Source organism: Pungitius pungitius, chromosome 20 (genome assembly GCF_949316345.1).
Source record: "Pungitius pungitius chromosome 20, fPunPun2.1, whole genome shotgun sequence".
NCBI classification, from domain to species: domain Eukaryota; kingdom Metazoa; phylum Chordata; class Actinopteri; order Perciformes; family Gasterosteidae; genus Pungitius; species Pungitius pungitius.
In genome coordinates, this window is record NC_084919.1 from 5,425,038 (window position 1) to 5,451,695 (window position 26,658).

Genomic DNA, 26,658 nt, shown 5'->3' on the forward strand with positions numbered 1-26,658 from the left:
AAGCCTTGTGTTGACGTTAGGTAAGCTCTCTGTTATGTAGCCACGCTAGCTGAGCTAGCCTTCGGTGTGGAGCAGGAGTGTGTCGGTGCTGCTGCTGTGTCCATGGTCTCCGCCTCCAGGCTCCGTCTGATTTGGCGTCATTTTGTCAACAGTGGGATGGGAGAGATGGGCTCTAAAGCTCAAATGCCGACTCAAGCGACAGCACTTCCCGGCCGGACCGAAGCCCTCAAAGTTTCCGGTAAGCTAGCTATTGTATGTTAGCTTCTTTAGCAAGCATGCTATTACTACCTGTTAATGTTTTGACATAGCGAACCAAAATGCATATTTGCTGGTTTGTTCTTGTTGTCTCGTGGTCACGTTCACGGTGTTGCCTTCCTTAAACGACCGGAAATAAGCGCCCTATAAAGACGTTCTCAAAGCAAGTATGTTAGCTAAACTTTAAATTTAGCAATGCGTTAGGTTAGCACCTGCTGGTGCTAGTGCGCATGCGTAACATTGTATCTTCAGTGCTGCGTGGGTGCTCCGTTTTAAAATACCACAAATAACGTGAATATCTGATTATGATCCCAATACTTGGTGGTCTATACTTTTACTACTGCATCATTGCTTTCACTTCGTTGACTGTAAACAAAGTAGTTACACAGCAGTGACATACTTTGTTACAAGTCTTGCATTCAAAATATTATTCAAGTTAAAGAATAAAAATATTAACATTTAAACATACGTCAGGTAAGAAAACTCGTTATGCAAAATCTCCCATTCCAAAACAAGGTGTTATTTTAGTATAAATATTTTGCGTTTTTTAAATGTGGTGACAATGTAGGTACTTTATATACTCCTCGGTAGCTTGTGAATCCAAATAGGCACAATGAGAATCCCTTAATAATAACCAACAGTGAGATGGACACAAGCATGCAATTCATGTCTTATTTCTATCATTCTGTATCATTCTGTGTTTTATAAGTGGTCAACATGGGATTCGAGTGTTTTTAATCATACGGCAAGATTTGAATTATATTTGTTGTGTGGCTTGAAATGATTTGTAAATGCAGCGTTTGTTAGTATATCTATTGCAAATAGACATTTAAGTCTTTAATATCCATATCTATGAAACACACACACCCAAGTTCAAATTAAATCAATCCAAATTAAATGGTCTGAATATATATTTTAGATTCATCGTATTTTTGAAACTGACATGACCTATTCTGCTTTAATGCAACCACCCTGAGTAAACGGCTGCCAGTTTTTATACTCCTTCAAACAAAAGTAAACTCAACCCACAACCAACCAAAAAAGTACTACATCTTGTTTTATTAGTTATAAATTACTTTCAACCTCAACATTGAAGTTTGAATACATCACCACAATGCTGTTATTTTCACTAAATCTATAAACATCACAACATTGAAACCGTTGAACTAGAATACGAAGCATGACATTTCAGATGTAAGATTCAATTTATCAAGTGCATTTATGGATTTATTAATTCATTCTAAATCATGTCACATTAATGTGTAAATGGATTTTTTTTTAAGTGTGTGGATGTCTGTGCTGTGTGAGATAGGGAGTTAAAAAAATAATAATTGCAAAACAGACCGCCAGCAGCACCAAGTTGGCAGTTGGGGCATTTGGCACCAACATGCCCCTCTTCACTACAAGTGAGGGCACTGAGTCTTGGCACATGATAAATAGATCTGCACTGGCAGCGAACACACGCACACACACACACACACACACCCACCCACCATTAAAAAAAATTACATTAAAAAGAGATCACAATAATGAGTAGGAAGTGTAAAGGTTGCGTGGAGGAGATATTGACTTATTGAGGTCTTATTGAGGTTCATTGTTCAACAGACTGAAAGCAACGGGTAGATGTAAGGAGTATATAGTCAAAGGCTTAAGAATTCAACATATTTCCCGATTCGCCCAAAGTGTGTTGGGTATTTTTGGGACCGGAGAGGGTCGGACGAGGGAGGGGTGGTTTCCACCGCGAGAAGGACGGTCGGCACGGGTGGAGCGGTTCAGACGGAGAGCCAGACATTCTGGAGCGTGGCCAAGTCTTCTTGTGGATCGCTGCCACAATCGTGAGCGACGAAGAAAGAGCGAGGGCGAGCAGAGAGGACCGCAAAAGCCATGCCTGCAGTGGAGAGACTTGGCATGGCTTCCCCTCCTTTGTCTGTCTGGCTTGGGGCTGCAGCGCCAGAGGAAATCAAGAAATATCCAGCATGGTGGTGGATGGGGGACAAGCTCTGCCTCGGCTCGGCTGACGAGGGAGAAAAAGTTCTTAGCCTCCGAAAGGGCTAAGGAACCCCCCCCCCCCCAAAAAAAACCTGAAACGAGAAATTTCCTTTTGTTTTGATCGATAATACGTATTGGAGCCGTTGGACCCACCCGGCCGGGTTTTTCCGGGGAGGCAAATCGCAGAGGGACCAGACTATCAGCTACCTGTAGTTTTAGCATCAGCAAAGTATTTGTAGGATTTTCGAGTGGCAGTCAACGACTCTGAACCGGACTGGAAGGTAGGTTTGTCCTTGAAGAGTCCACCAGCAGCCAGAGGAAGGCCAAACCCCGCGCCAAGCAAGAGGTTTGTGCATGAACGCTAACTGCAATGTGTTTGACCAAATGAGCTGGACCACGGTTACAGTGGTTGTTGTTTACATGTATGTGAGTTAAAACAAGGTATTTTTTGATCAACAGCTTGTGGTAACTGGGCCTGAGGGTCAGGGGGGAGGCAAAGTCAGGCCAAAACCTTTAACAGGTGTTTCCTTACCGTTTGACCGTTTTGAATAGTTTTCCGCAGTTGACACGCTTGAAGTTGAATTAGAGCGTTTCATTTTTAGATTTGAATCAGTGGTTTTTACAAAACAAAAAGATTTCCAGGGATTTTATTTGTGTTTCATGGTCTTTGTCAGAAGGTGCAGGGTGCCAAGTTGTCATTGAATTTTAGATGGTGAGACATCCTCTTCCGCCAAATTTTGACTTCTGCCCCCCCTGCCCCGCAGCGTGGAGCTTGATTGGCATTTGCTGTAGAACACTCTGCTTTTCACAGATGAGAGCAGGTTCACCCTGAGCACCTGTGATGGACGTGGTGGGCCAGCCAGTGATGGTCAGTGGAGTCTGACTGCCATCAGGTATCGGGAGGACATCCTTGAACTCGTGGTCAGACCGTACACTGGTCCAGTAGGTCCAGGGTTCCTTCTGATGCACGTCAATGCCTGGCGTCATGTGGATTGATACAATTGAATGGCCCTCACAATCACCTCGGGTGCATTATGTTTTGGTCCATCAGACGCCGCCACGTTGCTCCTCGGACTTTACAGGAGTTCACTGATGCCCTTACACAGATCTGGGAGGACATGCCTCACTACAGCATCTGGCATCTCATTAGGAGCGTGGCACATCGTTGTCAGGCATACAAGCATGTGGGGGCCACACAAGATGATGAGAAGCATTTCACAGGTGCAGACATTTCATTTGAGCAAAATCGACTGGTCTGTCACATAATTCTTTCACTTTGATTTTCGGTGTGTCTATAAAATTAAGCCCTCTTTAGGCGGAAACTTTCAAATTGTTCCTTAACTTTTTTGAGCAGTGTAAGTGAAAGAGTGACTTGTGTTTCTGGGTAATTGTGACAACATTTCTCAATATTTTTGTCAAATCTTTGGTTAATGCAGAATACAATCAACAGAATACTGCGTAACTACAATAATCCACCTGAACCAACTACACAAGAATCCTAATTATACATTAAGTAAAACATCTCTAATTAAGTATATATCCAATCTAGCAGTCACAGGTCCTTGAGGACTGTTGATCCTTTTAAATACGTAAATTGTCTTTGCATACTTAAGTGTACTACTTGAATATCGTTTTCACTGTAAGGCTTTAATCCTAACAGCAAGTTTTTACAGTGTAGTATTCATACTTTTACTTTAATGTGTCCTCCTCTGGTTTATTGGACAAACAGGGGACCGCCTGAAGCCACCCGAAGCCGTATCGGCGCGTCCATCACGCCGCGCAGCATTAATAGGTTCCGCCGCTCTTCAATCCGCCGTACCGTCGTCACAGCAGTTGCCACGACAACGCAAGCACATGAAAGTGTGTCTGTGAGCGCGATTCCATCAGTAAATGGGCCGATAACCTTGAAGGACATAATGACTGGTGTTTAAGGGGGAGAATGCGAGCGACATAACAAACGAGAGAGACCTGTCGGATCGAAACAAAGAGGGAGGGAGAGAGAGAGAGAGAGAGAGAGGAAGGGGGTGGATCTGTGTCAGAGTCAACCACCCAACATACATAATGCTGAGATTCAAAGGAGCAGTAGTGGGTGTAGGAAGTATTAAGTTCCTTCCACTGAAGTAAAAGTAGTCACAATCTAATTCATGAAAAAAAATGCAGATTTGTTTGGCCAATGGGCCCCTTGTGTTTATTATACAATCACAATTCTGTCACTAACAAAGGCATGTGGTAGTTCACCGTGTAGCTGTAGTTAACCGAGAGATAATAATGAACACAGCGTGATGAAGAGCGGCCATATAATAAATGTTTATGCACATGAATATGCGCTGCAATGAACATCATCTCCCAGCACCTATTAAATCTAACTAAGCCTATGTGCCAGTGGAAAAAAACTCATCAGCATTTTGAGTCTCCATCAAAGTTGTCCAGACTTTGAGCACATTCATGTGCGAGTGCAGAAAGCCATTCTTCAACGTTCACTATAGATGTAAGCAGTGTATCTATGGTTGCACGTCTGAAAGGGTCCAGTCAGCCCACCATGTTTTAAGTGCATCATTTCCCCCCCCCCCCCCACACACACACACACACACACACACACACACACACACACACACACACACTGCCTTGCTGCTAATGGCTCTGACTGGTCGATCTCACACACACACACACACACACACACACACACCCCAGACCACCACTGTCAATCAAGTCTTCCAAAGGGGACATGGCAGAAAAGAGAACAAAATAGGAAGCGTACATTTAAAAGGCAAAATTAGTTTGCCGCAGATTACTAGATTAATATTGTTTTTTCACCATGTGATCTGAACAATAGCAACCTTTTTATTGGGGATTTGCACGTCCTCTTGCAGTCACAATCTCTAACCTCAGACTTTAGGGAAGAAAGGATCTGTGGTTCACTTTTATTAAGTACTATAATATTAAGTAACAATAAGGTTTCCAATAATAGATGAACATTAAATATATCAAGTCTTTGTTTAAACACATTATTAAAATGACAAAGCCAACACCATTTTGATTGCGTTTCCCTTGAACAAACAATACAAAAAAATCATGATTTATTGAAACCTTTTGAAATATTTTATCAGAACATGCCCACGCCAGTTTGATTGATTTTCCCTTGAAATCTATTTTGGGCCTCTGTATACAAACGTATTGTAACTGTAAAAGCATTTGCTTTTCTGAAAGAAAATGCTTTTACAGTTATTGAGGCTGTTTTTGAAGTTACTAAAAGCTTCTGACTCGATATGTTTTATTATAATTACGGTTGGGTTCTCCAATGTCATGGTGCAACAGAAAACTAGTAACTGTAACTAATATGCCCTCAACACAAGGATGCTCAAGGAAAGACTTGTGTAATTTAACGTCTGCCTTCTGCTAAACTTCTTCCTCGTGGAAACCCGCCAATCTGAATCCAGCACAAGTCGCTATTGTTGTGTCTAGTGTTAATGGTTTCATGAGTGGAAGCGTCTCCTTAACAACAGCCCTGGTCTTTTGTGTCCAAAGCCCATTGAAGCCCACAAATCGTCAACGTGAAACCCTTGAAAAAATATCTGCGCCGGGACTATTTCCTCGAGGCCGTCTGCGGCAGAACGATGACGATAACGCTGATGGCCGTGATGACGGCCAGTAATAAAAACGATGATGGCAATCAGTGGCTGATTGAGAGGCTCGACTGCAGGGAGGGAGGACACGTCGTAGCAGGGAGAAATACATGGGGAGATGGGTGGAGCAGGAGGAAGAGGAAGAGGAAGAAACTAGTCAATAAGAGAGGGAGAAAGAGAGGTTGACACAGAGAAGGAGGAAATGGAGGGGGGGGGGGGCGTTACTTTGTAGATTTAATTGCAGTGCAGTTGAGGCAATCTTTTCTGTGTGTGTGTGTGTGTGTGTGTGTGTGTGTGTGTGTGTGTGTGTGAGTGAGAGAGTGTGTGTCTCCAATATCCACGAGCCAGACATTAGCTGCATGTTTCATTCATCACTGTCAGGTCTGGAGCTCCAGGGGGGAGGAGAAGGGGGAGCCCTGGGCATCCAGGCCAGGCAGTAGCGCCTCTCCAGACTTTGGGGGGGAAGAAGGGAGGAGGGGGGGACGGTGTGAGGCTGTATGTATGTATGTATGTATGTATGTATGTATGTATGTATGTATGTAATCATCTAGAATCTTTTCAATACAAACCAGTGTGATAATTTATCAGATGCCTCATCAGAACAATACTGGTCCTCAAAGTCGATTGCTGACCCACATGGATTCATTTAATCACTGTATGTCACGGTGACCCATGTCAATGGGAGACATACAAATTGGTTAAGAACTGTTGGCCCAGTTCTTAACCAATTTACAGGCGTCCTAATCGATTTTTTTCTTTGGAAAACAATTGGCAACAAGTTGATGGAGGTTCGGGCTTCATAACCTCATAATCTACGGGTGCACCATTCAGCAGAGAATGCTACAATCCATTGTATTTCTGTGCATGCGAACACGCTGTCGATGTGCTCCACCGGCTTGCTCACTCTCACAATTCAGTTACAATCGATGAAGCGCGGCGCCCAGGGCTTAGGAAGCCACCGAGTAGACGCGCTTCGCTCTGTCAGCAACTGTTCGCTTCTCCACCAGCCAGCATGTTGAGAGCCGATGGAGATGCAGTAAACATCCCCCCCCTTTACGGCCCACTGTTAAAACATTTATGAGGACCACGTTTCTACACTTTTTACAAACAAAGGGCAATGAATAAACAAGGCTGTAAATAGGTGTCATGCCATTGTCAGCTGATGACCGTAATAGATGCCCACCCTTTCTCATCACTGCCTCATATGCGACTCTAAATGCAACATCTCACACCACCCGCCTGGATATTTGTTTTTCTTTGTTAGGTCTTGAGCACCAGTACACGCGGACGACCCAGGGGGTCGATTCTGTGCCGCGACTCCTTGTGTGTACACACTAGTGGACACTCGTTATGCGTCCGGCGCAGGATGGAAGGACAACACGTTGACTCAGCATCTCCGTTAGCTCTGAGTGCTCAGGATGACGTCTGCTGTATCTTAAATCTGCCAAACTGAGTGGAACGGCCCTCATCCATGATGTAGACATACTCGTACATAGAGCCGTTAAACAACAATAATTTAAAGGCCAACCTATTTATTTTGAATTTTTTCATATTCTAGTTGCACCACTGAAAAAAAAAAAAAAAAAAGGGATGAAGGGCGCAATGAAGCCGATTGTGAAGCGGCTCTGCCTGCCTTTAACCGCATGTAGGCCGGAGCTGAAATAGAGCAGCACTAATGAAGTGTGTGTGTGTGTGTGTGTGTGTGTGTGTGGGTGTGTGTCGCAGATGTCACCATGAATATAGGCCTGTCCTGTGATCGGCCTTATCGTTGTGACAGGATTTTGGGAGCTGCAGAAGAGGCCCGGGAGGCAGGCGGGCTGCTCACACGCACACATTTGTACCCAAAAAACGAAGCAAAGTGTCTTGAAGTTCCCCCTAAACTCGTTCACCGCCAACAGGAAACCGGTCGCCACCGGTCACATACCGGCTTTTATGTAGCTGATGTAAACCTCTATCTTCTCTGGGAAAATAACTTGCAAACAAGCTATTTTGTGCATTTCTAGATGGTTCATATTTTTGTGCCCATGCAGGGTTGAACATTGCTGCGGAGGTACAAGAAACCCATCGTCTTGAGTTTCTCTGTCTTTCTCCAACATGCGCGCACACACACATATACGGTTTGCATCCGACCTCACACAAAAATAATTCAATTAATCAACAAGAGGCGTTGTTATCCTTGGCGGGGAGATAAAGGCGACGACGAGAACAGGCGTTTCAAAGGATTGCCCGGAACGCCGGCAATAATGAAATGCCCCAGTATTCAGACTTTGTGTGTGTGAAGGAATATGAGATAACTGGAGAATATTAATGAATGTTTTTGAAAAGTATTTCACTTTCTTTAATGTGTTTGGGTGATTATTCACCGCTTGTCTCTGCTCTGTGTGGTTATTTTTGGGCACCGTGTATTTGCTAGTTACCGCTCCGGTTGGTTGGAGACGACTTTCACACTGTTTCAGGCTTGATGAGAAGCCCAAAACCTCCCAGCCTCAAACACTAACAAATTTTAGCACTTAAATTGTACTTATAATGGTTCTTATCTATAACAAGTTGTAAATCGGCTTATTTGATGAAGTTGCGTTTTTTATTGTTTCTTGCTCTTCTGAGTTTGTATCCCTATGGTTGAAATGCACTTCTTGTAAGTCGCTTTGGATAAAAGCGTCAGCTAAATGGCATGTAATGTAACATGTAATGTAACGTTACATGTTATTATGTAACATGGAATGTTAGCTGGAGCTGGAACGGAAATTGAGTGACGGTAAACCTGTCACCCACCAGAGAAACTCCAAAATCTAAAGACCTCTGTTGCGTGGTGGATGCTTGAATCTCTTTTGTTGAACCATAAAAATGAGGCAAATCAATGTGGAAATGCGAGAGCACAGTACAAAGTACAGAATTTGATAACGTTTAAAATTACGTGCAATTAAATGAGCGCTGACCCTTTTTAACGAGGGCAAATTCCCCTGTAAATGCAGATTTAAAAAAACAATAACATTTTGGGTTTTATCTGCTCTGATTTTGATCATTCCACAAACAGCTGATTGGGGTTGTGTGTTTGCGTTTGATATCAAGACTTATTATTAAAGAAAAGCAAGCACGTTTGAGAGCTTCTATGCGTTTAGAGGTAAAGTAGAAACTAGATGACAGACAGCTGATCTGCACCGCCTGCCTCCAGCTTATGTTTCATTTTAATTATGCAGGCTGTGCACGTGTGTGTGCGTCCGTCCGTCCGTCCGTTTGTCCGTCCGTGTGTTTTTTTTTTTTTATATATATACATACATGACGCACACACACACTGATAAATAAACAATTTAAATGTAAATGTCAGTGGGGAAAGACAGAATACTAATGAGTTGTGTGTATGTGTGTGTGTGTGTGGCCCGTAATGAGCATGCCTTCGCTGCTCCCCAAAGGCAGCCATTACTAACGCACACAGAGAAGCTAATCTGTGAGGAGGTGGAGGAAGTAGAAGGATCGTACATTTTCATTTTAAAATTGTGGTGATGTACCAGCTCTTGACGGCTGATGCGAAGATACTGAACTTATGATGAGTCAATTAAGGACCACCATTTACATAGATAAATCCATCAAATAAAATACATGGTCAAGAAACACATAGCATGTTGCTATCAGCATTATGTTATCATCAATTTTATTATTAATTTTATGTTATGGGATTTATTATAATTCTTCTGTTTGACTGAGTTATAACTTACAATAATTCTCTTTTGTCTTGCGATCATTTTTATTTTTTCCCCAACATACTATATAATGCTAATCGCTTTTCCGCTCATTATTAATTCAAATGTTCGGTACCTTTTTATTTTGCATTTCGGATCCAAAGCCAATGTTGTGCGCAACTTACCATAGAAACACTAGCAGTGACAGGTGAGGAGCTGCTGCTCCCAACCAATGACGGTGGAGAAAACCTGCCTCCGAATACAAAGGGAGCCGAGAAGGTGTCTCTGAAGATGATGCTCTCTTTCATCCGGATGAAAGGCCGCTCACATCAGACAAACAAGAACCACTCCTGTGTGTGTGTGTGTGTGTGTGTTCTAAGTTTAAATCTATACGGCAAATGACAAAATGAAATCTGCCTCACAAATTGTGCTTTGATGTGTGTGCTTGTTTGGAAGGCTGCTGATTGGTTGGCAGTATCCATCTGGCTGATTTTGTCTATAGGCATGCTGCTCCACAAAACAATTATGTTTCCATGCATAAACACTGTGGGTGTGTGTGTGTGTGTGTGTGTGTGTGTGTGTGTGCGTGTCTGGAGGAGGAGGGGTTATCCAGATGTTGGCTTAATTCTCATTCTATTCCATCCTATTTATTTCAATCCATCTCCCTCCCCCACAGCATTGTACAGCAAGCCATCTGTACACACACGCACACATTCTTTCACTCATCCTCCAGCATGCTAACGCTAATGCGCGTTAGCTCAACCAGGTGGCTGGTTAGCCTCAAATGGGTCTTAATGCGCCTCTGGCTGTGTGTTGATTGGAGTAAATGCAGCTGCTACGATGTTCTGTTTAAGTGGGTCACCGTACAGGCGTCTGTGTGAGTCTCAGGTGAATTCAATCCTGTTTTTTTAATGTTTTGGTGGAGTGTTATAAAACATTCAGGTTTTCTTTTTAAATATGTATTGTGCGTTCGTCAAGCTGTTGAATTGAACAGGAAAGGGGACATTTATTGTAACACAAAGACAAACTAAAAAGTTGGCACAACTGAATACACAATATCTAACATTTGCTACACGTTGAGCTAAACCATCAAAATGGTCTTGCAAAAACAGAATGTTATATTTTCACTCTGAAAGCATCCATTCTGCTTAATGAGAACCTTTTATACCCAAAGCAGATTTGAAAGGTAATACTTCTGGACGCTGAAGTAACACCTAATGGGGTATTTTTGTTCTTTTACTGAAGCAGAGGACCTGAGCACACCGCTGTGTCCCACGTGCATTACAGTTACCAAGCGAATATTCCTATCCTACGTAAATGGATGAGCAGTCCTTTGCCGTTTCAGCCCCCAGTCGTCAACAAGACACGTCTAATATGTCTGTCTCTTTTTCTCATGCAGCCAAACACCACGTGAGTGGGAACAGGATTGTTCCACCTTTCCCAGAAGGGACAGAGATGGCTGTATTTGGTGAGTGTTCTCGTCAAAAATACAACTAAAACTGGTAATCTAAAATTGACTTTTCGTCCGGTTATTCCCAAATACTGCACAAATTCCTCCACATGGCTTCTGATTTTGATTCTGAGGTGCTGCTGGGAATTATGACACGCTAGCGTATGAAATGTTTCTCAGAAGCCTGACTTATTGATGTCTGTCTTTTGCTGGGTGAAACGGATTGGGATGTTGGAGGTAGCTGTCTGTGTTTCTGCTCCTTGTAGGCATGGGCTGCTTCTGGGGAGCGGAGAGGAAGTTCTGGAGACAAAATGGGGTTTATTCCACCCAAGTGGGCTATGCAGGAGGATACACAGCTAACCCCACCTACAAGGAAGTCTGTACAGGTATTTTCTACACACACACACACACACACACACACACACACACTGCACTGGGCAGTAGACCGCTGAGAATCAATGCACAGGACAAGACCAACATAACAGAAAAGAAAATAATTTCCCACAGGCTCTATTATACTGGGGCAGGGATAAGGCTGCTCTTGAGGCTTGACCACTCTGAGCTGATTGTGTGTGTGTGTGTGTTTGTGTGTGTGCACTTATGTGTGATGCATGACCCCTCCCAGAGATTCATCCAGGCGGCCAATGGAGAGGGAATCCATCCTCAGACCTGCCTCACTACCTCTCTTTCTCTTAGTTGTATTCTTCTCAAAATTTAAGCAAACAGCTGTCAATTATCTACATCCACATAGAGCTGAGGATATGATGTTGCATGCATATAGAGCAAAGATAATGGGTGCCCAGTAAAAGAGAGATACAGAATGATTAACTGGGATCAACAACAGAAGGCTGCAAAGGGCTGAGAGGAAAAGAAAGGGCCGCGTCTCAAATCAATTCCCTTTTCCTTTATGGTGCATTGGATTCACTGTCTGACATTTTAATTAAATATGTCAAGTTTAACTATAAACACAAACTATATTCTGACTCACAAAAACCATAATGGGATGAGAAGTTGTTTCTGAAACCACTGACCCCCCAAAATAGGAAACGAAAATGGTGTTTTGCAACTGTACAGAAGTTATATTCTCTCCAATATAACGTTACCAATAAATATATAGATAAAGTTTTGAAAAACCGAAAAGCCATGTCTCTCAATATAATCAACAGACTTTCTTCTCAGTAGTTTCTATAGTTTAACAAGATAAATAAAATCATTCCTCGATGACAACAAATAAAAAGTAAGTTTAAGCACCAGGCTCAGCATTAATTAAGGTTCACTATTGAACTTAATGAATGTATCATGTCTTTCATAACAATTGTGACTTGCATTCATAAATGTATTCCTAGGCAAAACTGATTAAAAAGTAGGTCATAAAAGTACTAGTTAGTTGCCAGCCAATTAAGAAATAGGTTGCATCGAGGAGGCATCCAGTGGGCCACTTATCTTTGTTAGCGATTTGTTAAATCTGAGTAAAATAGCGAGTAAATCCATGTGAAATGCTCGAGAGCACCGGTTGAGTGCATGACTTTTCTGTCATGAAGTATTTTTAGCAGGAGCAGTTCACAAATCTCACAGTTCAATTTGCAGAGTTTTTCCTCCACTGTTGAATATGTTATGAACTTTTATAGGGCTGTTTCTTTTAATCATTGTAATAAGACCAACAGCTTGCAGGCCTAGGTTTCATATAGAAATATATATATATCATATATATCTGCAGAGTCAGTCAAAAGTTTACGGACACTTTCCCATTGAATTGAAGGAGAAAATGTGTCCAAACCTTCGACTGTTATTGTACATTTTAAAATAAGTAAATTTGGATTTTTCTCAGATTGGAAAAAAGATTGACACCTGTTCTGAACTGCTGGATGTCTGTTTTGGTAATTGGCACAGTATCTTGGCAGAACAGTGACAGAAAACACTTGGCGAATTGAAGCGCTCCTCACACCTTTCCAATCTTCATGTTTGATTAAATATTTACACTCTAATCACTGTGACATTTTTAATTCAATAAATAAATTTGCACCATTTTCTCACAAAACACGCTCCTTTTTATTTTCTCATTTTTTAATTCCTCCTCTTAAATCCATCTTCCTCTACTCAAATAAATGATAAACTTCTGACTGCTTATAGCTGAACACGTATAATGAAAAAGGAGATAACCAAGTATTTCTTCTTCGGCCATCACCAAATAAAATAATCCAATATAAATACAATGTAACACCTGCAGGGAAGACTTTTTGAAACTAGGAATGGAGTCATTCAGCATGAAATTGGGTGAGGTGGTTAAATATAACATAGATAGAGATAATAGCTGGGTGCTGAAATGCTGTACCGCCTGTTGCTTGACTGTAAGTTGTCGGCCATTTGGCTGGTGACACACTGGTCGACTGTAAAATCAGAGGTTTTCTAACGGGGAGCACTTCTGCTTTTGTTCCTCCTAGTATCTTCAAGTATAGTACTTTTATTAAAATGTACTTGGGTGCATTCCGCCACTGTTTTGTTACATGTTGCCTTTTAAAGTGGTTTGTGTTGAAATAGTGACATAATGAAAATGCAGGATAACAATTTTTTACAAGTTAAGCGTACAGACTGTGGACAACAACAACTCGACTGTTCAATTCCAGCCAATACTTTATTTCCAGTCTATTCCGAGATGGATGTATTCCTCCGAGATTGACCCGGTGAGGCATTTATTTAATATCGACTTTGCTTTGTCTCTGTTCGCCAATATCCACCGTAGGAATCCATAACTCCTGATATTAAAAAAGTAATAAGAGACAGAGAGGGATGGGAGTGGAGGTAGAATAAGAGACAGAAGGAAAATGAGGTGCAGCGTAATGGGTCACAGTGCATTACCAACACCAGCTGCCGTCCGTCTGTCTGAAGCAGCGACCGCTCGTCAGCTGGAACATTCTAGTCGGCTTCGGACTGCTGTGGACTTGTAGCCAGAGGCTTTTTATTTGTAGATTGGATAAAAAAAAAAAAACAAGTACCAGAGCTTTCAGCTGTATGACTATGTCTCCATCAGTTGCCAGGGAACTGGCGGTTCTTAAAGTTTTTTTCTGAGAAACCTTTGGACTTTATAGTTCAAATCTTAGACACGTCATTCTTGACCTTTTTGAAACAGAAGTTGACAGTCTCGTCTCACGTACTTGCTTTTTCTGGAGCTTTCTGGAGGCCTTCATCAACTTAGAGGGGTCGAGTGAATACAAAAAGTTGAAACATTTAGTTCAATGACAATTTAACAGGCTCTTATGATGAAGACTGCCGGGTCGGTCACAGTCCGCAAGAAGTAAGTTGCCCTTGAAAAGAAAAGGGTAGAAAATTAATTAAACATTAATCATTGGTATACAAATAGTATTAAAATTATAACCAACAACTACCCGAACGCTTTTATGTTTCACTCAAATATATCATTGTTAATCAGATATATCAACGGTAATACTCCACAACACATCTTCTTTATATGCAACCCAAAGAAAGGCAGTTTTAATCACAAGTTGAACGCATGAGACCTTTAGTTTAAGAATTATGGCATAAAAGAATCCTGCAAATAACACATTTGCATACAAAAGATGTTCATTAGCAGTGAATTTGAAGCACCCTAAATGTCAACTTCTACCCCCTGTCCCCCGTCGCCCACTCCGCCCCCCCTGAAGCTGTAAACCTAGGGAAACGCTGCAGTGTGTCCCATGGACTCACCGGAGTTGTACTTTGCAGGTATGACCGGCCACTCCGAGGTAGTGAGAGTCGTCTTCCATCCGGAGCAGATCAGCTTTGCCAGCCTGCTCAAAGTTTTCTGGGAAAGCCACAACCCGACTCAAGGTACGACCCCTAGGCCACAGACACTCTCACGACTGAACCCTCTGAGGGAAATAAAGTGCTTGTTGGGTCTTACAGAATGTTTTGATACCTGCGAGGAAGTAGCATGAGATATTTTTGTCCTCATTAGTCGCTTAGACACAAAAACTTGTGGAAAGAGGGTTGAAAATTACAGAATTTACCCATGCATATGCTGTGCACATGAAACGTTATCCAGATGTTCTACATCAGGGGAGACACTGAGATCCACCTGCTTTAGAAGCTTTTATGTCACATGTTAATATAGGGTGTCACAGCTTGTTAGCATAATGTGAAGCAGAGGTAAGGCCGACGAGAACCGATGTGTCACTCAAATGTAAAATCCTGACCCCTGGAAAGCAGAAGATCCGAAATCAGGAGAGTACGAAAGTTATTAGGATTCGCACTGAGTCACAAAAAATGTTTCACTTGAGACCAAAGTGTGGGACCAGGCAGACACGCTGTCATCCCTACAGCCGCACCACTCAAGGGCTGAAACCACGCTCTGTGGTTGACAGGCTGACAAGCCGACTGTGAAAGGAATACCTGATGAATTGATCAGTTCACACTCCAAAATATATATATTTTTTAAATGTAGCATTTATTTTGGCCCAAGAGGAACAAGTAATATTATTTGGAAGGTGCTGTCAGCTGTTGTTTTTGGACAATGCTGCCTCAGCCAGGAACGGAGGAGAACTAAAACTCACTCAAGTGTTATTGCTTTCTGTGTCTGTATTTGTGTGTGTTTGTGCACGTGCATGTGTGTGTGCAGGGATGCGACAGGGGAACGACATGGGGACGGCATACCGCTCCGTCATCTACGCCGACACAAAGCGGCAACTGGAGGAAGCTCTGGCCTCCAAAGATCAATACCAGAAGGTACACACACCTATCCACGGATCTGGCTCCAATGCCTCTATCATCCTCAATTCTCCTTTCCTTTGTCCTCATCTTATTCCTCCTCACTCTATTTCCCAGCATCCCCCGCTGCGGCCCATCCCTCTTTCTTTCACATTATCTCAGAAACACTTGCCCAGATGCTTTTGCCTTCTGAGGAAGAACACGGATATGTATTATGGATGTGTCTGTGTTCCATTTGCCATATGCTTTTAATAACACACACACACACACACACACACCCAAAAGATGTGTAACACGCTCCCTCTGTTGAACTCTCTCCTGCTGAGACTCCTGCACCACTATCCCACCAACAGGGCTTGTTGCCATGGAAACTGCCGAAGATGTTGTTGCTCTATTCTATTCTGTTCTAATCTAGTGTAGTCTGGTCCTTTTATGAGCTTCTCCTTTTCTTCTGTCCTGTTCCTCCCCCTGTTCACAGCTCTTTTTTTCTGTCTAAAGCCGTGCGTCTTTTATCATAATTCTCCCTTACTGTCTTTACAATTTCCCTCCAAGGCGTTGATTTGATGTTACGCAAACAAAAAAGGTTCCTGGGTTCAACTGTAACTTACAATACTACATTGTAGCAAGTACTGTTACTGTACTGTTACTGTACTGTGTACTGTACTGTATACTTGAGGAAACCCTTCTCATACATGGAATACCAAATTTTGCTTAAAAGGACACATGTGTATTTTACGTTAACGTTCATTTCAGATCCATTCAGACCTGACCGATATTTCCTGTTCTGGACCAGGGTTACGGCAAAGTCTAATTCTACCTTCTCCCTCCTGATGGAAGATCCCAATATATTGATACTAAATGTTGGAAAAGAGTTGATTATTGATTTTAGAGGGAGGAGGGAGGAGGTGTTCCCAGTCATAATTGCGGGTCAACAGATATAAATTGTTCTTTGGGTAAGATAAATATCTTTGTTTCTATCTGGACTGTAAATTAAACTGAAGAAGGACCACTAGATGTGTCCCAATTGCCAAGGCTGCATCCGTGTAGCCCCCAGCCTTAGCATTAGACCTGGGCTGAGTCTTTCAACAACCGCATAGACTGAACCCAGCGGCCTCTGAAATGGGACGGTCTGGCCTACGGGGGGACTTCCTGCTTGCCTCATCAGCTTTACCTCCACTGCTCCCGCTGCCTAGCAACCTGCTGCACAGTAGAAGCCTTAAAAGCCAAAAAACGTATAAAGTACAGCTAGGGAAGATTATCTTCAACTTATTTCATTTAATTTAGGAAGATATGCTGTAAGCTTTCAGCCAGAGAGAAGATAATTTTCCAGTTATTTTAAATTCAAATCTAACTAATTTATAATTATTTTAAGCTAAAAGTAATATTGCGATCAGAGGCAGAGGAGATTCCATCAATGCCAATGAAAACCACAACAGCAAACACATTAACTTGTGTGCAAGGACTTAGGATAGGATATGAGCTAATAACTGTAACCTTAAGATATTGGATGTGATGTTATATTATAACATTTATATCACTAGATATTAAAGTGAGTTATATATTACTTAACGTTACACATGAAAGTGAACTCTTCCACGCTGTTTGCTCACCTGCCTCCGTCCTGAATATATTAAATCCTCATAAAGGATAAATTAGTTCTCCAAATTGGCTTCTGGGGGGGCTCCAGCCCTGGACCGCGTCCCGAGGAGGCGACGGAATGGGACAGCTGAGACAAGTGTCTTGATCGGGACACAGCTGCTGATGCTGTTTTTGAAAAGGCTCAGTCAAAACTTTTGTTCTCGAGGAAGCTTAGATCCTTTGATATCGGCGGAAAGCTTCTTCGTGTTCATCAGGGCACCTTAGCTAGTGTCCTCTATGCTGTGCTCTGCTATGGATAGCTGATCAGGTTGGCCTTCCCCTGGACTCACTAGAGGTCCCTATAGAAACAAGAACAACGACCAAGTTGAAAGCAATCATTTCTTTAGAAGGCCATCCACCACACAGTGTTTTTATGAACTCAGAAGCTCATTCAGTGAGCGACTCCTGTGTTCTACTAAACAACTCAGAAGGTCTTCTATACCAGCAGCAATTTTGGTTTTTGAATGAACACCTTTAGGTTTAGCATCTTTCTGATGTAAATCATGTTCTATAATCTTCTGGTTTTGTTTGTTCCTTGTAACGCGTTTCTTGTCTGTTGTGCTCTGCAAATGAGTTTCGCCACTGGGGATTAATAAGGTTTTCTAATCTAATCTACCAAGACCAGAACCAACCAAATAAAAAAAAAAATAATAATAATTTAATTTGAATTCCGATGGCAGGGGTCACTAACTGGCGCAACGTGGCCTGGATTTCGACCCAGAAGCCGTCCCAATCCGGACCTCGACCTAAAGCTAAAACATATAATTGGGATCTAAAACCTGACGGAGTGGAGATGAACTTCATTTCAATAACTGCCATCATAATTACGTAAATGACAAAGACACAACAAATGTCTGAAAGGGGCTTGAATTGAATCAATTGATTGAATCAATTGATGAAGCCCGGTTGTAAAGTTTATCAGCCTTTATACCAAATTATCTTTGGACTTATTCCCAAGGCTTCAAAGAGCAGCAGCTTGTTTCCCAGAAGTATCCTCATGCAGCTCGTTAAATGTGCATGTTTCAAGGCCCAGAAAGCCCATTTAGTGGTATTAAGGGGAGAAGGAGCTGACGTGTGCAAGTATGCATCTGTTCCCTCTTGCATTGAAACTATGATGCTCTTTATAAAGAGGATTTCCAAAACAAAAGTGCAACAACAAAAATGGGAACTTGAGCATTAAGTTCAACGGATTTTGGTAGCAACACAAGATATATCAAAATCCAAAGAATTTAACTGAGCACATTCATTTTAGATTTTACTAGCAATACTTTATTTATGAATCCCGTTGGTCCATGGAGGATGAATCCCGGTAGTTTGGTAACGCAGCATTGTACGCATCGTTTAAATTAAACACAGTTTGTCACTGGCCACAGAGGGCCCCCTCATTACAATATTTAATACACTGCCTGTAGGAAAGGCATCTAGAGCTGGAGCAATTATTCCTGACAATCTATACGAGACCAGGTTAGGGACGTGTTTCATGTCTGCGAGGTTAATGCGTCTGAAAACAAGCAGTTGTCGCAGATCAGCCATTAATAAAAGACGGTATAGATGTGATCAGCGTTAATCCCTCTCCACTGCTGCACCATCACCACACCTGTATTGAGCATAGGGCATAGTACCTCCCACCAACAGGCCCCCTGATTTCTCTGGTCTCCCTGGTTGTCCATTGCACCACCTGACGGCACCTGCACCAGATGGCTTCTAAAAGCTGTGTTTGCATGATCCTGCTGGTTAGTGAGCAGTGATGCCGGGAAATGCATCATGTTATGGAAATTAAATGAATTAAAAGAATTGTATCTTCTTTATCTGTAATTAGGCTGTAGGCTTTTATTGTTAAGCTCAGTAGATTGCTAGACAACAGGAGCAGCAAAAGTAATGCTGATGACGCAGGCAGGAAGTCCCCCCCCCTCCCCGCATGCCAGACCGTCCCATTTCAGAGACTGTTCGGTTCAGCCTATGTAGTTGTTGGAGGACCCTGCCCAGGTCTCCTGCGAAGGTGGAGAAAGTCCTGCTGGTGACTGGCAGAGCTGCATGTGAGGAGGTGAGGCGGCCTACGAGGATACACTTGGTCATTCAGGGTTACGGAGGAACAGAGATTCTGACAAAACAATCTGGAAACTAAGCCAGTTGTTAAAAGTGTTTGAGGTTCACGGTCTGATTGTAGACAGGTGTGGAGATGAGCCCAAAGGGTTAGACGGTGTTAGAAGCCGCGCCCTTGCCCCGCCCACACAAATACCCACAGGCCAAACAGGGGAGGAGACACAAGGAAGCACAGGGAAACACAAGAAAAGGACAGATATGTACAAGCAGAGCTGCAAATAGGCATGTGGGGGGAACACTTTAAAATGTAAAGGAGTCCTCACTGAAATAGTCAAAGTGAAGAAAAGAGAAGAAAAGTGAAAAGTATGCAAGAGTCGGGGGAATAAAATAGTCAAGCTGGAGAAATTGACTTAAATAAATAAATAAAATAAAATTTTGATACCAATGGTTGACGCCATTTTTATTTTGTGACATCAGAGGGTGGAGCTAAGGACTACCAAACGCTGACAAAGACCTTTGTACGGAAGCAAAAGGTTAAATTTATTTTTGATTGAACTGAAAATAATGTTAAAGTTGTCAGATGAAATAAGAAGCAACTCCCAGACCGAACAATGCTGTTGTAGCAACCAGTTAATTCCAAGGTAGCCGCGCCGCAAAGCCTACCCTGGTTAATGGAACAATTATACACTAAATCAACAACAACATCACAGTTTGGAAGAGTTTTGGAGACTTTTTGAATGTCTCCTGAGATAATAAATGTTTTTGAGGTCTTAAGGCAATAATTCAAGGGACATTTTCTCATAGATTTCTATACAATCTTACTTATTTTGCAACCAGTGAAGTTGCTCCCTAATGGCCATTATGAAAAAATGCAGGTTTAAGGCATTCGCTGTCACCATTTTTTGAGCACTTATGGCCCTCAGAGTATTCATCTTTTTTCATTTGTTGACATAAACATATCCATTTTAGCAGTCAGGAAGGCTCTGGGAATATAACTTTGTTTATTGAAATTTGTGGGGTCTCATGAAGGAAGCTTTTATCTATAATGGTCTTCCCTCCATCTAATCACTACATCCCTCTATCAATCTTTCTAGATTTAGTTTACCCTCTTTATTTTTTTCACACCAGATTGCATCCCCCACTCCCTCCCATCTGTGTGTGTGTGTGTGTGTGTGTGCGTGTGTGTGTGTGTGTTTGCGAGCAGTTGGCCTACAGCAAACACACTCCATGCCAAACCATCTGGGCCTTAAATCTGTCCTCCCCAAAAAACGCTTCAGTTGCAAAACTGCCGTGCACACACCCGTACACAAGCACAGCCATATGCATGCACTGACTGTAACATTTTGTTAGGATAGTGTATTTTTTGGTATGCCTTCATTTACATATTTGATCAAGTTCTCTATAGCTGATGTTTTACACAAAGCCTCAACATTTTCACGCCAAAAGAAGCGAGGCCATCTCAATAATTCACGTTTTTTTTTTCTTCTGTTCCTCCCTCACGGTTGAGAGGGGATTCGGCATTCACCTCCGCACATTGACTCTGCGAGCGTTCGCACAGCGGCATCTTTAAAATATTAATGCATCTTCGCCCCCCCCCCCCCCACCCTCCCCAAAAAAAAAAGAATCTCAGGCAAAGTCCCCCTCCCTCCTGCCGATGGAGTCGTTGCAGGTGGCTTTCTTACTCTTTGTCCCCTCGGCCGCCGACCGCCACGCTTCCCCTTCTCCTCGCTCCAAACAAGCCGAGCATGTAAAATGCAGCAGGACCCGGAGACACTTTCCCAGGACACGCTGTCCCAGACACTAGTGGAATTCTTTAACAGGATCCACTCTGACCACCCCTCCACCCACTCCCCCCCCCCCCCCCCATGATCACATTTCATGCATCGAAACACAAAGGATGGAAGAGTGAAAAAGTGATGTGCCGATGGAAGAGGAGAGAAATGTTGGACCAGGAGCTGTGATAAAGAGAGACAACGCTCTGGTTCATTTGGTGTCGGGTTCTCCACGCCGCCCGGCTCGATTGTATTCTGATTGGGGAATTTGGTGTGTGTGTGTGTGTGTGTGAGTGTGTACGTGTAAAGTACAACGGCACTGCAGAAAATTACCTTGCAGTCGGCTGTCGTTTGTTTGCAGCATGAAAGGAGCCTCCCTTTTCTTCTCTGGCCTCCTACCCGTCATTAGGCTGTGCACTGCGTCTAAAATGGCAGGTGGAAGTGGTAACAGTGAGTGTGTTTGTGTGTGTGTGTGTCTGCTCGCATGCTTGCTTTATGTAATAATGTGTGCTCCCTCGGTGGAACTGCATGTATTCTTTGCTCTGGCATCTCTTTCCCTCATAGTGCACCTCTCTGGCTACGTTTTCTTTTCATGAACCCCCTTCTAAGGTCTCCTCAACACAAAAATGCCGCTTTCTCTTCCCTTTCTTTCTCGTGCCTCTTTGTCTATGAAATCCCTCTCCGGTGCTTTCTACATGCCAGATTCACCTCGCCAGTGCTTATCTGCACTGCTCACGTTTTCCCGTGCTTTAGCAGAGCAGTCAAGGTATTTGCATTTCAAATGAGGAATCTACTTCTCCGACATGCAAATGAATGGCTGTGAATTATGCATCTATAGCAGGCTGCTAACACAGTGGCGGGAGCTGCTCAAACAACCACACTGAAACGCAGGGAGGACGGTTGAGGATGCCATGAGACCGGCATCGTGAAAAAGAGACATTTTCTTTTTTTTTTTTTTTGCAGGATTGATGTCAGTATTATAAATATCTTAAATGCATAGTACAATGTGAAGTACTGCCCCGTGAAACTGAAAGGGGGCTCTGAAAGAACCGTGGTGACCCAGAAAAAGAATACGTCACAACACATCAAAACATTGATGTAAAATTTGAACCGATTTGAATGGACCTAACGCTATTGCATGTTTTCACACAACTACATGGGAATTCTTACATGTGTCCGTTGATAGCTCACTGTTACCGTTACACAACGTTATCTTTATAATATATATTTTGTTTGCCAAGTTAGGAGACAAAATAGACCAATGACTAAGATCATTTATGACATTTTCCACGATGAAGGAATCATTACTGGTGGCCTTCTTATTGCAATCTGCAATTCACAGGAATGGAAACGGCAGCAAAAAAACAACAAGCCTAGTCTGCAAAAACATAACTTTTGACTGAGGTGTGGAATGGTTTATACGGATGGATGGACCTTCCAAATGTTGAATTCATGCACAATTTATTTGCTCAACGTATTAATGTTTAGTCTGAAAACACTTCTTCCCCCGACTGACCTGAACAACCATTGATGCCATTTAAAGATTTGTCTTCAAGTAGCAAATCACAGTCAACTGAAACAATATCACACTAAGCCTGCCGGATCTTTATATATTTATATAAGATTGTGCATCATTTTTTTTCTGTGCCATGGCGTAGCTCAATTTATTTCCCAGTGCTGTTTTTAATTTAATTTTGTTTTATTTTGATTTATCTACGACAGGCTTTTCCTCATACTTCATCTGCCCTTTGCGTTTGAAATGTTCTGTACAAATATATCTGCTCACTGTATGTAAATGAGATCATGAGGTGCAGCTGCAACAGAGAGGCTCGTTCTGACCCACTGCTGTTTAGTGCCTCCGCCCCACTCACTCAAATTAAATTGTGGTGTCAGTCCAGGAAGTGATGAATCAAACTGCAGGGAGCAAACACTCTCCATTAAAAGTTGAACCCGCCAACGTTAGATCTTTGGTTTCTCTGGTATTTTGGGTTCTAGCAGCATCTCCGACCCTGCGGGTTGGTTTGCTGACGTCCTCTTTCTCAACTTCCGAGCGTTGACGTCAGTGAACTTAAAAAGGTTTTCAAACAATTACCTCCTCAGGGGCACCCGTGTGTGAAATTATCCGGCACCGCTTTAAGTCAGATTGTCTCTCTACTAAAAAAAAAAAACACTTTTTAGTATTTCCCCCTGCAGTTCAATCCTCTTGAGCGGGATATGTACCATTTAACATCAAGTCTATCTGCAAAATGGTGCCAATAAGATAAAGTGATTACAAATTAGAAAAAGTAAGGAATGTACACGCCGGCAGTTGTTCGGATTCCTGTTTTCTCTTCTTAGATATGAAGCATGATGCGATGTGTGATACGAAAGGATGAATCTGCAAATTGACAGAACAATAAATGATAGTGATTACAAATCGGAAACGGTTGAGAGAGCAGAAACAAGAGTGAGACCAAATATAGCACAAAGCTCTTTACTTAAGCACAGCCTTAACTTGACCTGAAGGCTAATATCACAATGACAAAGGAGTCACAATTTACCCTATGGGGAGATGGCGTTTGATGATGCAGCCCACTTCCAATCATCCATTCCAGTAGTGGATGGAAACAAGCACTCATTCGTATTTTCTTTCGCAGTTTCTTGAATTTTGAAGACAATTTGATGGAAAATATTCTGACAGTTGAACCGAATATATCGTCTTAATCTAAATTTAAGAGTTAAAGCTTTTTAAAATGTAAGCCCAGGTATTTGTCCAGGCGCCCTGCTGGGGTTCATCCCTTGGCTGTGACTGGTGAACACAGCACTGGGCTGACAGCAGGTCTCCTTTCAATCAAAAGGCTGGCGGTTGAATCCCCAGCTCTTCCAGTTAACCTCCAAATTGCTCCCAAAGGTTTTGTCTTAGGAATGAAGGCTGAGCCGAGCCTGAAGGCCAAGAGGCACCTAATATCCCCTTCCATCACTAAATGGATGGAGGTGGATGGGTAAATGACATGAAGCTCCTTGAGTCCCGTCCAATCATCTGTTACCTGCTGGAGGGATGTTGGGTGAAGTGAACACTGGCGACCCCTGGGCTTTAGGTGTGCTGGGGGGGGGGGGGAGGATTACATTTAAATAACAGATGCTTTAACAAGGCAAAGTAAGTTAAAAAAGAACTGAATATATAAATTGAACAGAATACGGATTCTACGGTTGGAGCAGTTTTTAACAGCTGGAACGCGCCGTTCCAAGATGGTGTTGCTTCATTTTTTTTAATCCTTTTTACATTTACAGCAGAACGTAAACCGTTTCTATTGATCAGTAAGTACTGTGGGAACAACCACCCCTCCCGTAAAATTAGGCGGTAGATTATAGTAATTGGGATTTTGTAATTGTAACGCAGTTACACAAAAGAACACAACTAACTATCCGATATTGAGCCTGAATATTCACACAGTAAATTTAGCAAACAACTTCAACCAAGCAGACGCGGAGCAACTTTTTGAGTCTTCATCATCACGCTCTCGTCCGCGGGAGGTTCCTTAAGAGCACAAAGTGTAGTTCAGTTTTTATTATTGTTTAGGTCCACCAAGGGGGACAATTATCAGGAACGCCGGCGGTGTGGCTTCAGAGGCTTTGCGGATAAAACACAAACCATGTAAACGTCGAGCCAAATAAAGCTCTCCTGCCACCCATGGCATGATCACGCTGTGTTGTAAACATGCCTGCACACATTCCACAAAACAAGGCAACACCTCTCTGTGAGGAATATAAGTTCTACGAGAGAGAGTGTGTGTGTGTGTGTGTGTGTGTGTGTGTGTGTGTGTGTGTGTGTGTGTCTTTTCATGCTGCCTTTGTCTTTTGATTCATCCACATGCCATCTGGTTGAGTTATTTTATCACAAGGACAAGGTGTCATTACCAACTGTTTCTACCGCAGATACATTTGTGTGTGTGTGTGTGTGTGTGTGTACGTGCATTGTCTGTTCTTTTTGGTTTGTCATGAACACATTTCTTCTTTTTCTTGCCAAGATGACACTAAGTGGTTTCCAGTGTGAGGCTTTGCTGAAAGAAACTAGAGGAGGAGAACTAGTATCAGGCATAAAACAGGATCCAGGGAAGGGAAAATTAAAATGTAAAAACGTAAACAGGTGCACTAAAAAAAAAACACGTTGAATCCAAAATGTTAGGAAAGTTTACTCCGAAACGCATAACTTTTGGGGTTTATCAAAATTGAAGGGATCAGATAGAACTTGGATTTCCCGTCCTGTTCCATTCCTGCCACGTTGTTTGTTGCTGCTGCTGAAAGGGACTCCGCCGAGATCGCAGACCCTTCCATCTCATCTGTTCCTCCATTGCATCAACAACCATCACTCCCACTTGGTTTTTCAGTTTACGTCTCTAGGAGTCTACAAATGCCGTGCCTTTGTTCTTTCAGGTGCTGACCGAGGAAGGTTTCGGTGCGATCACAACAGAAATAGCCGACGGCAAGCCTTTCTACTACGCCGAGGACTACCACCAGCAGTACCTGAGCAAAAACCCCGATGGGTACTGCGGTCTGGGGGGGACCGGAGTCTCCTGTCCAATAGGAATCAAAGCCAAGGCCTAGATCGCCAAGAGCTATTGCGGTCTATAAGAACGCAACAATGGGGTAATTAAAGATTCAAGGTGCTTCCAGAATCAAAAAGCGTTGTGTTTGAAACAAATCCATCTCCCTCTCTATGAAAACCAAAAAAAGCTGGAGCTCAGTTTGTGCTGAAGATTAAGTGAGCAGATTGCCGCCTAATGTAACCCAGGGACACGCAACAAAAACTGCAGCGTGGACCCCCATAAGGGTCGCCTGTCTTCTCAGCACTTTGCGATTTGAGAACTTACCAGTGCCTAAAGCGATACGCCAATGGCGTGCATCTTTGCTGGTCACTTTAGTGCAAGCAGTACGCACAAGTTCACGCCCCAACACACGCAGTGCAATTCCCTGCGTTAGATGTTTAAAATGGATGTAATCCACTGAACACCAGGGAAAATAAGATTGTCAAACTGCAAGAAAATTGGTAATCCTGGACCAATAAACACCATGAAAATTAATTTGCCACACTTACAGAACATTTAGGCGTTTGATGTGACGCTCATTTATTAGTTTGTCCATTTATTACAAAAAGCGTCATTTGACGACCCCAGTCCTGCACAGCCTGTTCCTCAAATGCAATCAGGAATCTAATATCATGTTTGTGTCCACTATTTACTTTTTTGCAAAGATAAATTAAAAATTGAATAATCTGTTTTCATGATTACAATAATTTAACTTTAACATTGAAGGTATTAGTTAACTTTTGCAGAGAAATAAAATCAAATTCAAAGCTTCCAAAATCAAAAGTCTGCAGTGTCTTTTCTGTTGAAAATCTGAAAGGCCGAGAGGAGTAGAGCTACACCGAACTCGACAATATCATGTTTATAGACATTTGAACGCTCTGGTCCCTGATTAAGAACTATGTATTTGACCTTTGGTTGTTTGGATCTTGGAAGACGTCCACTCCT

General features: G+C 42.5%; 1 protein-coding gene across 2 annotated transcripts; it reads left to right on the plus strand.

Moving 5' to 3' along the window:
• Positions 1-26,470, plus strand: msraa (methionine sulfoxide reductase Aa). Of its 2 annotated transcripts, none has more exons than XM_037449208.2 (6): positions 1-238; positions 10,944-11,012; positions 11,261-11,380; positions 14,715-14,819; positions 15,607-15,713; positions 25,562-26,470. In XM_037449208.2, exons 1-6 carry the CDS (start codon positions 103-105, stop codon positions 25,730-25,732), a joined length of 708 nt encoding a protein of 235 aa, XP_037305105.1. In that variant the 5' UTR covers positions 1-102; the 3' UTR covers positions 25,733-26,470. The 2 variants fall into 2 exon arrangements, with proteins under 2 accessions (XP_037305105.1, XP_037305106.1); XM_037449209.2 differs by lacking the exon at positions 1-238 and adding an exon at positions 2,373-2,590.
• Positions 26,471-26,658: the final 188 nt, after the last annotated feature.

What these genes read in the sequence shown, in the direction of transcription:
- msraa (XM_037449208.2), top strand. Translation starts at nt 103, where the DNA reads ATGGTCTCCGCCTCCAGGCTCCGTCTGATTTGGCGTCATTTTGTCAAC. An exon ending in CGAAGCCCTCAAAGTTTCCG is followed by an intron (nt 239 to 10,943) that starts GTAAGCTAGCTA and finishes TTTCTCATGCAG; the next exon opens with CCAAACACCACGTGAGTGGG. An exon ending in CTACAAGGAAGTCTGTACAG is followed by an intron (nt 11,381 to 14,714) that starts GTATTTTCTACA and finishes TGTACTTTGCAG; the next exon opens with GTATGACCGGCCACTCCGAG.